The sequence below is a fragment of the Somniosus microcephalus genome, chromosome 22 (assembly GCF_052327205.1).
Source record: "Somniosus microcephalus isolate GS21.2 chromosome 22, FLI_Smic_1.0, whole genome shotgun sequence".
Taxonomy (NCBI): Eukaryota; Metazoa; Chordata; class Chondrichthyes; order Squaliformes; family Somniosidae; genus Somniosus; species Somniosus microcephalus.
The window spans coordinates 4,771,365-4,785,366 of record NC_141008.1 but is presented as its reverse complement, the minus strand read 5'-3'; the positions used below and the strand labels follow the sequence as shown (position 1 = coordinate 4,785,366).

Below are 14,002 nucleotides of genomic sequence, written 5' to 3'. Positions count from 1 at the left end.
TGTGGTCGGAAGCTCATTTCAGGGTCAAATATGGCACCAAAGCTGCAAACAGTGTGGTTCAGCCTCGGGACAGATGCTAGGGAGAGGGATGGAGTCGGTGGCTAGGGAACGGGTTTTGTGGCGGAGACTGAAGACAATGGCTTCGGTTTTCCCAGTGTTTAATTGGAAAAAAATTCTGCTCATCCAGTTCTGGAAGTTGGACAAGCAGTCTGACAATTTAGAGACCGTGGAGAGGTTGAGAAGTGGTAGTGAGGTAGAGCTAGGTGCCGTTTCAGTACTGTGGCAGGGGCGGAAACCTGATTGGAGGGATTCAAACATGGAGTTCCGGGAAAGATGGGCACGGATTTGGGAGACGACAACACGTTCAAGGAATTTGGAAGAGGAAAGGGAGGTTGGAGATGGGGCAGTAGTCTGCAAGGACAGAGGGGTCAAGGGTTTTTTTTATTGAGGAGATTTGAAGGCGAGGGGGACAGTACCTGAGGAGAGAGAACAGTTAACAGTGTCAGCTAACATGGGAGCCAGCAAAGGAAGTTGGGTGGTCAGTTTAATGGGAATAGGGTCGAGGGAGCAGGAATTGGGTCCCTTGGACAAGATGAGCACGGCGAGGTCAAGAGAGGAGATTGGAGAGAAACTGGAGAGAGATGAGAGTTCAGGGCTAGTGCCGGGTTGAATGGAAGATAATTTATACAAGGAATTACAGGAAACTTTCTTTTATCCGGCATGGACGGGACTGACGTGGTGCCGGTTCATCAAAAATTCCGGATAACCGAACGCTATAGTAAAAGATACGGAGCTGAGAGCTCCGTATAAAGCAACAAACCCTGTGGTTCAAAACAATGGCCACAAGTTGCAAGTGTCTCTGTAGCTTAGCAACAGCTGCAGCCACACCCTTGCACAGCAACACATGGAGCAGGGCAAGTAATAAAAGTTACCTGAACCTACTCCTGAATTTTGCCGGTTAACCGACATTTCCGGTTATTTAGGTGCCGGTTAATCGAAAGTTTCCTGTAAGTCGGAATAAATCTCTCATTTTCAGGTTGGCAGGATATTACTAGTGGGATGCTGCAAGGATCAGTGCTCGGGCCTCAGCTATTTACAATCTATATTAATGACTTAGATGAAGGGAGCGAGTCTAATACATCCAAGATTGCTGACAATACAAAGCTAGGTGGCAAAGTAAGCTGTGAGGATGACGCACAGAGCCTGCAAAGGAATATAGACCGGTTAAGTGAGTGGGCAATAAGGTAGCAGATGGAATATAATGTGGAGAAATGTGAAGTTATTCACTTTGGTAGGAAGAATAGAAAACCAGAATATTTTTTAAATGGTATGAAACTATTAAATGTTGGTGTTCAGAGGGATTTGTGTGTCCTACACTAAACACAAAGTTAACGGCCCAGAAATTAGGTTCGGGGGCTTGCCGCGCATGCAAGCCCCCGATGTGCACTCACCCGGCGCGCCGACATCTGAAGCCTGGGTCTGCTTGGAATTCCTGTCACTGGTGCGGTTCAGATGTCGGGGCGCTCTGCTTACCTGATCCAGCGGCGTAGTTAGTTCGATGTGCCGGCTGGGATCAGGTGAGCACTGTGCAGCCAATCAGGGGAGGGGAAACTTCATTCATGAGTTTGATAGTAAGAGCTGTCAAACTCATGAAAGGTACTGGCGCCCAAAAGACTACTTTTAACTTTAAATAAAATTTTAAAAAACATCCCAATAATTAAATAAACTATAAATAACTTTAAAAAACTATTTTAAACAATTCATCAAATTTTTGGAAAAAATCATTTTTTTTAAATCAGGTCTAAAACTACACTTGCCTTACTGTAAAGTCCTTAAAAACAATAAAGCTGTGGAAAAAATGTTATAATTTTAAGTAATAGACCACTTACCTTAAAGAATGAAGTCCTTGCGTCTCCTTTTTACATTCAAGAGGCCCTTACACACGCGCAAACCTGTCAAAAAGAAGGAAGTTCAACGTGTGCGCGCAGAGTCCTGCGTACACGCGTTGGACCTCTGAACCCCTTGGAGGAAATGCCGGTTTCCCGCGCATGCGTTGTGCATGCTGAAATCCGGCACTTCCAACGGGCCCACGCGTGAGTACCCCGTCCGTACTCACGCGTTGGGACTGGAATTACTGGCCCAACATGTTTCATAAGAACATAGCCGGAGTCGGCCATTCGGCCCCTTGAGCCAGCTCGGCCATTCAATAAGATCATGGCTGATCTACCTCAACTCCACTTTCCTGCAATATCCCCATAGCCCTTGATTCTCAAAATCCCAAACTCTCGATCTCTGTCTAGAATATACTCAACAATTGAGCCCTCTGGGGTAGAGAATTCCAAAGATTCACCACCCTCTGAGTGAAGAAATTTCTCCTCATCTCCGTCTTAAATGGTCGACCCCTTATTCTGAGACTGTGGCCCCTAGCCAGGGGAAACCTCCTCCCTACATCTACCCCGTCAAGCCCGGTAAGAATTTTGTATGCTTCAATGAGATCACCTCTCATTCTTCTAAACTCTAGAGAATGTAGGCCGAGTCTACTCCATCTCTCCTCATGGGACAGTCCCCCCCCCGTCCCAGGAATCAGTCTGGTGAGCCTCTGTTGCAAGTATATCCTTCCTTGGGTAAGGAGACCAAAACTACCCAATACTCCAGGTGTGGTCTCTCCAGGGCCCGGCATAATTGCAGTAAAACCTCTTTACTCTTGTACTCGGCTCCTCTTGTAATAAAGGCCAACATACCATTTGCTTTCCTCATTGCTTGCTGCACCTGCATGTTAACTTTGTGATTCGTGTACAAGAACACCCAGGTCCCTCCGAACACCAACATTTCCCAATCTCTCACCATTTTTAAAAATACTCCGCTTTTCTATTTTTCCTACCAACGTGGATAACTTCACATTTCTCCACATTATATTCCATTTGCCATGTTCTTGCTCACTCACTTAGCCTGGCTATACCCCCTTGAAGCCTCTTTGCATCCTCCTCACAACTTGCATTCCCACCCAGCTTTGTATCATCAGCAAACCTGGATATATTACATTTGGTCCCCTCATCCAAATCATTGATATAGATTGTGAATAACTGAGGCACTGATCCCTTTGGTACCCCACTAGTCACTGCCTGCCACCCTGAAAAGGACCCATTTATTCCTACTCTCTGGTTCCTGTCTATTAACTAATTTTCAATCCATGCCAGTATATTACCCCCAATCCCATGTGCTTTAATTTTGCACTCTTATGTGGGACTTTATCAAAGGCCTTCTGAAATTCCAAATACACCACATCCACTGGTTCTCCCTTATCTATTCTACCAGTTACATCCTCAAAAAACTCCAGTAGGTTTGTCAAACACAATTTCCCTTTCATAAATCCATGTTGATTTCATCTAATCCTGTTGATATTTTCTCCATGTCCTCTTATCACATCCTTTAATAGACTCTAGCATTTTCCCTACTATTGATGTTAGGCTAACTGGTCTGTAGTTCCCTGTTTTCTCTCCCTTTTTTAAATCGTGGGGTTACATTTGCCACTCTCCATCCAATCTGCAGGAACTGTTCCATAATCTATAGAATTTTTGAAGATGACAACCAATGCATCCACTATTTCCATGGCTACCTCTTTTAGTACTCTGGGATGCAGATTATCAGGCCCTGGGGATTTTTCAGCTTTCAGTCCCATTAATTTCTGCAGCACTATATTTTTTACTAATATTAATTTCCTTTAATTCCTCCTTCTCACTAGACCCTTGGTTCCCTAGCATTTCTCCACTATTGTGCGAAGATTTTTTGCTGCTGTCCGTGAAGACAGACACACAGTATTTGTTTAATTTCTTGGCCATTTCTTTATTCCCCATTACAATTTCTCCTGTCTCAGCCTGTAAGGGACCCACATTTACTTTCGCAAATCTTTTCCTTTTTACATACCTATAGGAGCTTCTACAGTCTTTTTATGTCTCTTGCTAGTTTACTCTCATTTATTCTATTTTCCCTTTCTTTATCTTGGTCCTCCTTTTGCTGAATTCTAAAATTCTCCCAATCCTCAGGCTTGCTGCTCTTTTTGGCAACATTATAAGCCCCTTCCTTTGATCTAATACTATCTTTAACTTCTCTTGTTAGCCACGGATGGGCCACTTTTCCATGGGGTTTTTGTGCCTTAAAAGAATGTATATTTGTTGTAAATTATGTATTAATTCTTCAAATGCTAGCCATTGCTTCTTTACTGTCATACCTTTTAATCTAGCTTCCCCATCTACCTTGGCCAACTCGCCCCTCATACCTACGTAGTTTGCTTTGTTTAGAAGATTTAAGACCCTAGTTTTCGATTTAACTAAATCACTTTCAAACTTAATATAAAATTCTATCATTATGGTCATTCTTTCCTAAGGGCCCCTTTACGACAAGGTTATTAATGAACCCTTTCTCATTGCACAATACTAGATCTAAAATAGCCTGTTCACTAGTTGGTTCCTCGACATACTGATCTAGAAAACTATCTTGCATACATTCCATGAATTCGTCCTCCACACTATTATTGCAAGCAGTTAGGAAGGCAAATGACATGTTGGCCTTTATGTAAGGGGGTTGGAGTCCAAGAGTAAGGAAGTCTTGCTCCAATTGTACAGGGCCTTGGTGAGCCCACACCTGGAGTACTGTGCACAGTTTTGGTCTCTACCTAAGGAAGGATATACTTGCCTTGGAGGCGGTGCAACAAAGGTTCACTAGATTGATTGCTGGGATCAGAGGGCTGTCCTATGAGGGGAGATTGAGTAGAATGGGCTTATACTCTCTGCAGTTTAGAAGAATGAGAGGTGAGCTCATTGAAACACAAGATTCTGGGATGGCTTGATAGGGTAGAAGCTGAGAGGTTGTTTCCCCTGGCTGGAGAGTCTAAAACTAGGGGGCACAGTCTCTGAATAAGGGGTCGGCCATTTAAGACCGAGATGAGGAGGAATTTCTTCAGTCCGAGGGTTGTGAATCTTTGGAGTTCTCTACCCCCGAGGGCTGTGCATGCTGAGTCTTTGAGTATATTCAAGGCTGATCGATAGATTTTTGGACTCTCGAGGAATCAAGGGATACGGGGATCGGGTGGGAAAGTGGAGTTGAGGTTGAAGATCAGCCATGGTCTTATTGCAGGCTCAAGGGGCCGTATGGCCTACTCCTGCTCCTAATTCTTAGGTTCTTGCATATTCCTCATGAGAAAAATGCCAGCCTCCTGAGCCCCAACTTGTGCCCTATCTCCTGCTGAGTACTAGTGCAGTTTGCTAGCTGGTGATTTGGGGGAATTTCTTCAGGCAAGAGCTGTCTTCACTGGAGGAAGGGGGAACAAATAAGTTGTACCTTCCGCCAGCTTAATGTTGGTAAAAGGAGATCCATCTTCTTTGTTTCGCGGCAACATCTCCATGCCGATTATGTGGACCTGAATCCTCGGTGCTCTGTTTGGCACTGAGCTGAGCTTCCAACCCCACATCTGATTTGTCACCGAGATCACTGCCATCCAACTCCCAAATACTGCTTCCTTCTCCACCACCTTGTCCAGACCCTAATCCAAGTCTTCAGTGCCTCCAGTGTTAGACAATTGCTCATCACTGCCTGCTCCCTCCACAAACTACCTTATCCAGAACACCACAGCCCGTGTCCTCTCCTGTACATCGACCCACATCCCCATTATCCCTGTTTGTCAAGCTCCACTGGGCACCTGTATCCCAACAATGAAAATCTTCATCCTCGTGTTCAAATCCTTTCAGGGCTTTGCCCCACAGTCCCGCTGTGATCACCGCTGGCCATGCACAAGTCTGCTTGTTCGCTGCCCTACTATCGGCATTTTGTGCAATCGTTATGCCCTCACCATCTGGAACTTGCTCAATCTCTGCCTTGTCATCTCCCTTTGCTGATTTCCAAAGCCTCTGATTTCCTCCCCTGCCGCTCGGTGCCATGTGTAGCGGTCGGTCCAGGCGGGGCTTTAAATGTGCCTCTTTGGGTATTGCAGCCTGTGGTGAAAGGACATCTGAAGCTTTTTGCTCAGCACGATGTTTAATCTGGGAGAGTGATCTGGTGGGGCTGGGAAAATCTGTCTCTGCCAGTAGCCTCCTCCCACCAGTGGTTCAGAGGAACATGGGAATGGGTTCAGTCATTGGGACACTGTCATACTTCAGTGAACCAGACATTGGGTCTTCCTGGTACCAATACTGGGGGGTGGGGGGAACTCTGTCTCCATGCTGTCAGGTTTTATCTGACCTCTGTTCTAACCTTGTACTGTAAATCTAATCCCTGCAGAAGGAAGACTTTGTGTGGCACTTTGGATTACCTGCCTCCAGAGATGGTTGAAGGGCGGATGCATGATGAGAAAGTGGACTTGTGGTGTCTGGGAATTCTGTGCTACGAATTCCTGGTTGGACACCCTCCGTTCGAATCTGCGTCTCACCAGGAGACGTACAGGAGGATCTGTAAGGTGAGCAGCTGTAGTTAGAATTGTCATAGAATCATAGAAATTTATGGCACAGAAGGAGGCCATTCGGCCCATTGTGTCTGTGCTGGCCAAAAACGAGCTCTCCCGCCTAATCCCACTTCCCAGCTCCTGATCCGTAGCCCTGTAGGTTACGGCACCTCAAGTGAATATCCAAGTACTTTTTAAATGTGATGAGGGTTTCTGCCTCTACCACCCTTTCAGACAGTAAGTTCCAGACTCCCACCACCCTCTGGGTAAAACAAGTTCTCCTCAACTTCCCTCTAATCCTTCTCCCAATTACTTTAAAGCTATGCCCCCTGGTTATTGATCTCTCTTAGTGTCAGTAGGTCCTTCCTATCCACTCTATCTAGGCCCCTCATAATTTATACACCTCAATAAGGTCTCTCCTCAGCCTCCTCTGTTCCAAAGAAAACAGACCCAGACTATCCAGTCTTTCCTCAGAGCTAAGATTCTCTACTCCCAGCAACATCCTTGTAAATCTCCTCTGTACCCTCTCTAGTGCAATCACATCTTTCCTGTAATGTGGTGACCAGAACTGCACGCAGTACTCTAGCTGAGGCCTAACTAGTGTTTTACAATTGAAGCATGACCCCCCTGCTCTTGTATTCTATGCCACGGCTAATAAAGGCAAGTATTCCGTATGCCTTAACCACCTTATCTACCTGGCCGGCTACCTTCAGGGATCTGTGGACATGCACTCCAAGGTCCCTCTGATCCTCTGCACAAAATGAACGCTGGCCTGCCTCCCAGAGGCCTGTGTGAGCAGCCTGTGTCCTGTGGCTCTGTCAGGCATTTGGATCCACAATGGTCTAAATTGTGAAGGGTAACCATCATAAGCCTGTCATCAGTAAGGCTAGTTTAGTACTTTCTTTCAGTTTGCTCATGACAAACTCCGTACTAATGTATCGTCAACTGTTCCTCAAATTGAGACAAATCTGCAACATTTGAATTTTTTAGGTTGATACTCAGTTTCCAGCCAGCATGTCGGATGGTGCCAAGAGTTTAATCGGCCAATTGCTTCGACATAATCCGATACTGAGACTGCCCCTGAAGGGAGTGATTGAACATCCATGGGTGAAATCCAACGCCCGTAGGCTCCTTCCACCGGAATGTACAGCCAGCGGCGAGAACCAAGGACCACCTCACTAGCTCTGAGATCGCTGGCCTGTATACAAGACCTGCACTTAGCAATCCTCAGGTCTACAATGCACAAACTCTACACCCAGTTAAATGTTTTTTGTACTTCCTATCTCTTCCTCCATCCCTGATCCTGTACTGTTGCGCTCCTGGCTGTTTCTGTCTTTTTGTAAACTGTTGGAACTCTGTCCTACCAGAATTCTGTTTTTAAAAAAATAATTCAGTTCCTATTTCAAGTTGGAGTTCAGCTTGTCGAGTGTCTGAGCACTCTGTTGTAAATCATGTTCTCTCGACCTGTGCTTCAATTTTGGTCAGCTTTAGTGTATTTGTCACAAGGTGGCTGTGACCACGGAGAATGATTCAGTCTGGTTCTGAAGCCTCTCTATTGGATATGGGACAATTATTTGAACCCTCAGCACTGCCTGCTTCTTCACCAAAGGAACTGACTCTGAAATCTGGCACAGCTTAACTGTTTCAGCAATTGGTTATTTTTGCCACATGCCTCCATTTTATAAGCCTCCCATTGTTTGTAATTCTGAATTACTTCAGAGGTGTTAATGTTTGTAGTCAAAAGCAGTTGGTATGTCTGTGGGAACGTCCTTCTGAAAACAAACACCATATTATAATAGTCCTCTACTTTCTGCTGTTTATTTGCAAATAAAAATAGTTTACAAGTCCTGAAATTGCTTGCCTTTGTAAACTGATCCGTGGCAGTACTGCTGAAAGTACAGGTGTGTGAAGAGCAGAATGAGCTGGGCTTCTTGGTGTAGGGTCAGAGTGATGTAATGCATGTCTGTTACATAAGCTGTCCTGAATATAGATTGTGTGTTACAGCTGGACCTGTAGTATGAAAGACAGCGGTAATAAATTGAAAGGTTGACTTTGTGCTCAGCTTATAAAGCAAATGTTTTTGCACGCTCCCTGTGCAATCCTGTAACTGGGACTCTCCCGCCCCACTCCCTCCCCCAGCAGCCTTGTGTTAGTAGGTTGACCACTACATATTAGGATAGATTGCCATTCAGACACTGCTATTGGTTGCAACTAACTCCCTTCACACCACCCCCTCCAAAAGCCAGCTTGAGCAACCTTGAGCTGTTTCTGGGAGTTGTAGTCTTGGACTGAGCGTGGTGCACTCTGGGAGCTGTAGTCTATTTGGATGAGCCTCCAAGTCAGGACAGAAGCTGATCAAAGGCACCTATTTAGTTTTCATGACAAAATGGACCAAGTTGCAGAGTTTGATCCCCAGAACACTGATGCAATCCCATGTTACAAAAAGCAGAATTTGACATCTAAACTGTATATATGTTCAACGGATGAGTATGGAACCACAAAATGTACAAAACCACTTGGCCTGGTCTGCCCCCCAACCCCCTGGTATGACTCTTGCCACCACTTGTCTTCTGTCACCATGTTTGAACATGTGGAACCTTGTCCTCGAGTCTTTCAAGTTTCTGGGTCTCGGCAACAACAACTTGCATTTATATATAGTGCTTTGAACAGTGAAATGTCCCAAGGTGCTTCACAGGAGGGTTATCAAACAGAAGTTGACACCGACCCAAAGAAGGAGACATTGGGATAGGTGACCAAACATTTGGTCAAAGAGGTAGGTATTAAGCAGTGTTTTAAATGAAAGACTGAGGCGGAGAGGTTTGGGGAGGGAATTCCAGAGCTTAGGGCCTCGGCAGCTGAAGATGAAGAAAGTGGGGGATGCACAATAAACCAAAATTGGAGGGGTGCAGAGTTCTTGGAGGGATGTAGGGCTGGAGGAGGTTAGAGATAGGGAGGAGAGCAAGTCCATGGAGGGATTTGAACCTGAGGATGAGAATTTTAAAATTGAGGCGTTGGTGAGCGAATGCAGGTCAGGGAGCACAGGGGTTTACATCGGATATACGGCACATAAACAGGCCATTCGGCCCAACCACTTTATGCTCCACTCGAGCCTCCTCCTGTCTTTCCTCATCTAAATCTATCAGCATTCCCCTCTTCCCTTCTCCCCCATGTGCTTGTTCAGCCTCCCCTTAAATGTGTTTATACTATTTGCCTCAACCACTCCCTGTGGTAGCGAGTTCCACATTCTCCCCACTCTGGGTAAAGACGTTCCTTCTGAATTCTCTGATTTCTTGGTGACTATCTTATATTGATGGCCTCGAGTTTTGCTCTTGCCCACAAGTGGAAACATTCTGTATTTACTCGACCAAAACCTTTCATCATTTGCCCCTCAGCCTTTTTTTCCAAGCGAAAGGAGACCCCGCCTGTTCATCCTTTCCTGATAGGTCTACCCTCACATTTCTGCCATCATCCTTGGCAATCTTTCTTCACCCTCCAGTGCCTCTATATTCTTGCTATAATATGGTGACCAGAATTGTATGCAGTAATCCAAGTGTGATCTACAAGGTGCGATACAGTTTGAGCATAACTTCACTACTTTTCAATGGGGCAATGGATGGATGGGACTTTGTGCAAGTTAGGATACTGGCAGCATTGGAATACTTGAGTGGAGTTAACAAAAGCATAGATTTCAGCAGCAGATGGGCTGAGGTGGGGCAGAGATGAGATAATGGAGGAACATCGGAGTAGGCCATTCAACCCCTCGAGCCTGTTTCACCAGTCAGTTATATCATGATTGATTTGCATCTTAATTCCATTTACCTGCCTTGGTTGCATATCCCTTAATCATACAATGGTACAGTACAGAAGGAGGCCATTTGGCCCATCAAGTCTGTACTGGCTCCTTTGAAGAGTAACCCACTCCCCTGCTCTTTCCCATATGCCTGCAATTTTTTCTCTAAGTATTTATCCAATTCCCTTTTGAAGGCTACTATTGAGTCTGTATCCACCATCCTATCCGGCAGTGAATTCCAAATCCTAACCACTTGTTGCATTAAAAAGTTTTTCCTCATCTCACCTCTGATTCTTTTGCCAGTCACCTTAAATCTGTGCCCTCTGGTTATTGACCCTTCAGCCATTGGAAACAGTTTCTCTTTATTTACTCTATCGAAACCTCTCATGATTTTAAACGCCTCCATCAAATCTCCTTTTAGCCTTCTCTGCTCTAAGATCAACCCCAGCTTCTCTAGTCTCTCCATGTAACTGTAATTCCTCATCCCTGGAACCCGGGAGTAAATCTCTTTTGTAACTTCTCCAAAGACTTCACAACCTTCCTGAAGTGTGGTGCCCAGAATTGGACACAATACCCTGGCTGGGGCTGAGCTGGTGCTTTATACAGGTTTAGCATCATTTCCTGACTATTGTACTTTCTGCCTCTAAAGCCCAGGATCCCATATGCGTTATTAAATGCTTCGTTAACCTGCCCTGCCACCGTCAAAAATTTGCACAAGCCCCCCCCCCCCAGGTTCTTGCACCCCATTTAAAATTGTACCATTTAGTGTGTATGGTTTCCTCATTCTTCCTTCAAAATGTATCACCTCACATTTCTCTGCATTGAATTTCATCTGCCATGTGTCTGCTGATTCCACCAGCCTGTCTCTGTCCTCTTGCAGTCTATCACTATCTTCCTCACTATTTACTACACTTCCAAGTTTCATGTCATCTGCAAATTTTGAAATTGTGCCCTGTACCCCCAAGTCCATGTCATTAATGTATATCAAAAACAGCAGTGGTCCTAGTACTGAACCTTGGGGAATGCCACTGTATACCTCCCTCCAGACCGAAAAACAGCTATTCACCACAACTCTCTGTTTTCTATCCCCTCTGCTACTGCCCTTTTATCCCATGGGCTTCCAGTTTGCTAATAAGCCTAATAATGGGCACTTTATCAAACGCCTTTTGAAGTCCATATACACAACATCAACTGCACTGCCCTCACCCACCCTCTCTGTTACCTCATCAAAAAACTCAATCAAGTTGGTCAAACATGATTTGCCCTTAACAAATCCATGCTGGTAGTCCATGCTTGTCCAAGTGGCTGTTAATTTTCTCCCAGATTATTGTTTCTAAAAGCTTCCCCATCACCAACGTTAAATTGACTGGCCTGTAATTGCCTGGTTTATCCTTCGCCCCTTTTTTGAACAAGGGTGTAACATTTGCAATCCTCCAGTCTGTGGCACCACTCCTGTATCTAAGGAGGATTGGCAGATTGTGGTCAGCACCTCTGCAATTTCTACCGTTACTCCCTTCAGCAACCTAAGATGCATCCCATCCGGACCGGGTGACTTAACCACTTTAAGTACTGCCAACCTTTCTAGTACCTCTTTATCTATTTTTTATCTCATGCAGTATCCTGGCAACAACAGCTTGTATTTATATAGCGCCTTTAACGTAGTAAAATATTCCACGGCGCCTCACACGCATTATCAAACAAAATTTGACATCGAGCCACACGAGATAACTAGGGCGGAAAAGAGAGGTTTTTAAGGAGCGTCTTAAAGGAGGAAAGAGAGGTAGTGAGGCGGAGAGGTTTAGGGTGGAAATTCCAGCGCTTAGGGTCCAGGCAGCTGAAGGCACGGCCACCAATGGTAGAGCAATTAAAATTGGAGATGCTCAAGGAGCCAGAATTAGAGGAGTGCAGATATTTCGGAGGATTGTGGGCTGGAGGAGATTACAGAGCTAGGGAGGGGTGAGGCCATGGAGGGATTTGAAAACCAGAATGATAATTTGCTTAACTGGGAGACAATGTAGATCACTGAGCACAGGGGTGATGGATGAACGGAACTTGGTGCAAGTTAGGACACAGGCAGCTGAGTTTTGGATGACCTCCGGTTTATGGAGGGTACATCGTGGGAGGCCAGCCAGGAGTGTGTTGGAATAGTCAAGTCTAGAGGGATAGACTCACCGGCTGCATCAGCAGCGAGAGCGGGCCTGGGTGGAGCCTGAGCGAGGACACCGAGGATTTAAGCAGTGGGAGAGCGAGTGAGGCCCAGACTCACCGGCAGCAGCAGTGGCCCTTGGGTGGAGCCCCGAGTGTGGTTTAAACAGAGTGCTGCGAGTTGGGAATTGGTTCTTACTTTACACCAAAGAAAGAGTCCGAGAGCGGGAGCAGTCAAACAACAACTGCGAAACCGCTAAAGCAACGTCACAACCAGGGAAGGAGCTGATTGGTAAGTAGGACCTGGTGAGTATTTCTACAGTCCAGTCGTTGAAGTAAAAGTAAGGTCTCTAGTTTAGAGTAAGTAGCGTTTAAAGGGAAGTATGGTCTCTAGTGTATTTAATATTCTTTAATTTAAGGAAGGGAGTAAATTTAAGGGTAGTGAATGGCAGGGTAGCATGGAGTGCTCCACCTGTGCAATGTGTGAAGTCAGGGATACTTTAGGTGCCCAGGACGAACACGTGCAGGAAGTGTCTCCAGCTGCAGCTACTCGAAATCCGCGTTTATGAGCTGGAGCTGCGGCTGGAGTCGCTGGAGCATCCGCGAAGCTGAGATCTTCGTGGATAGCACGTTTAACGAGGTGGTCACACCGCAGATAAAGAGTGCACAGGCAGACAAGGAATGGGTGACCGCCAGACAGAGTAAAAGAACTAGGAAGGTAGTGCAGGAGTCCTCTGGGTCTATCTCCCTCCAACAGATTTTCCGTTTTGGATACTGATGGGGGGAGATGTTTCTGATAAGAATGCAGCAAGAGCCAAGTTCGAGGTACTACGAGTGGCTCAGCTGCACAGGAGGGGAGGAAAAAGAGTGGGAGAGCAATAGTGATAGGGGATTCTATCATAAGGGGAATAGATGGACGTTTCTGTGGCCGCAGACATGACTCGAGGATGGTATGTTGCCTCCCTGGTGCCAGGGTCAAGGATGTCACTGAACGGCTGCAAGGTATTCTGAAGAGGGAGAGCGAACAGTCAGCGGTCATGGTTCACACTGGTACCAACGACATGGGTAGAAAGAGGGATGAGGTCCTGCAACAAGAATTTAGGGAGCTAGGTAGCAGATTAAAAAGCAGAACCTCAAAGGTTGTAATTTCTAGATTACTCATGGTGCCACGTGCTAGTAAGTATTGGAATAGGAGGATAGACCAGATGAATGCGTGGCTAAAGATTCGGTGCAGGAGGGAGGGCTTTCGTTTCCTGGATCACTGGGTCTGCTTCTGGGGAAGGTGGGACCTGTACAAGTCGGACGGGTTGCACCTGAACCGGAACGGGACCAATATCCTTGCGGGGAGGTTTGCTAGTGCTGTTGGGGAGGGTTTTAAACTAACTTGACGGGGTTGGGATACGGAGTGGAGCTATAGTAGGGGGTGATGCACAGCCAAATATAGAGGAAAAAATAAGTCAGCCTGGAAGGCAGAGCAAATATGTAACGGCACAAGGGAGTATGGCAAGGCTGGATGGCATTTATTTTAATGCAAGGAGTCTTGCAAGTAAGGCAGATGAATTGAAGGTGTTGATGAACACATGGGAGTATGATATTGTTACTATCACAGAGACATGGTTGAGGGAGGGGCAGGA

General features: G+C 45.8%; 1 protein-coding gene across 1 annotated transcript in view; it reads left to right on the top strand.

Annotated features, from left to right (window-relative positions):
• The window catches only part of LOC147101997 (aurora kinase C-like), a 29,010-nt gene extending 21,101 nt beyond the window's left edge, over window positions 1–7,909 (top strand). Inside the window, exons 7-8 of the mRNA XM_085964130.1 lie at window positions 6,274–6,448; window positions 7,424–7,909. Coding sequence (XP_085820256.1) covers window positions 6,274–6,448; window positions 7,424–7,615 — 367 coding nt within the window. The 3' untranslated portion in view covers window positions 7,616–7,909. The remainder of the gene's footprint in view (window positions 1–6,273; window positions 6,449–7,423) is intronic.
• Window positions 7,910–14,002: the final 6,093 nt, after the last annotated feature.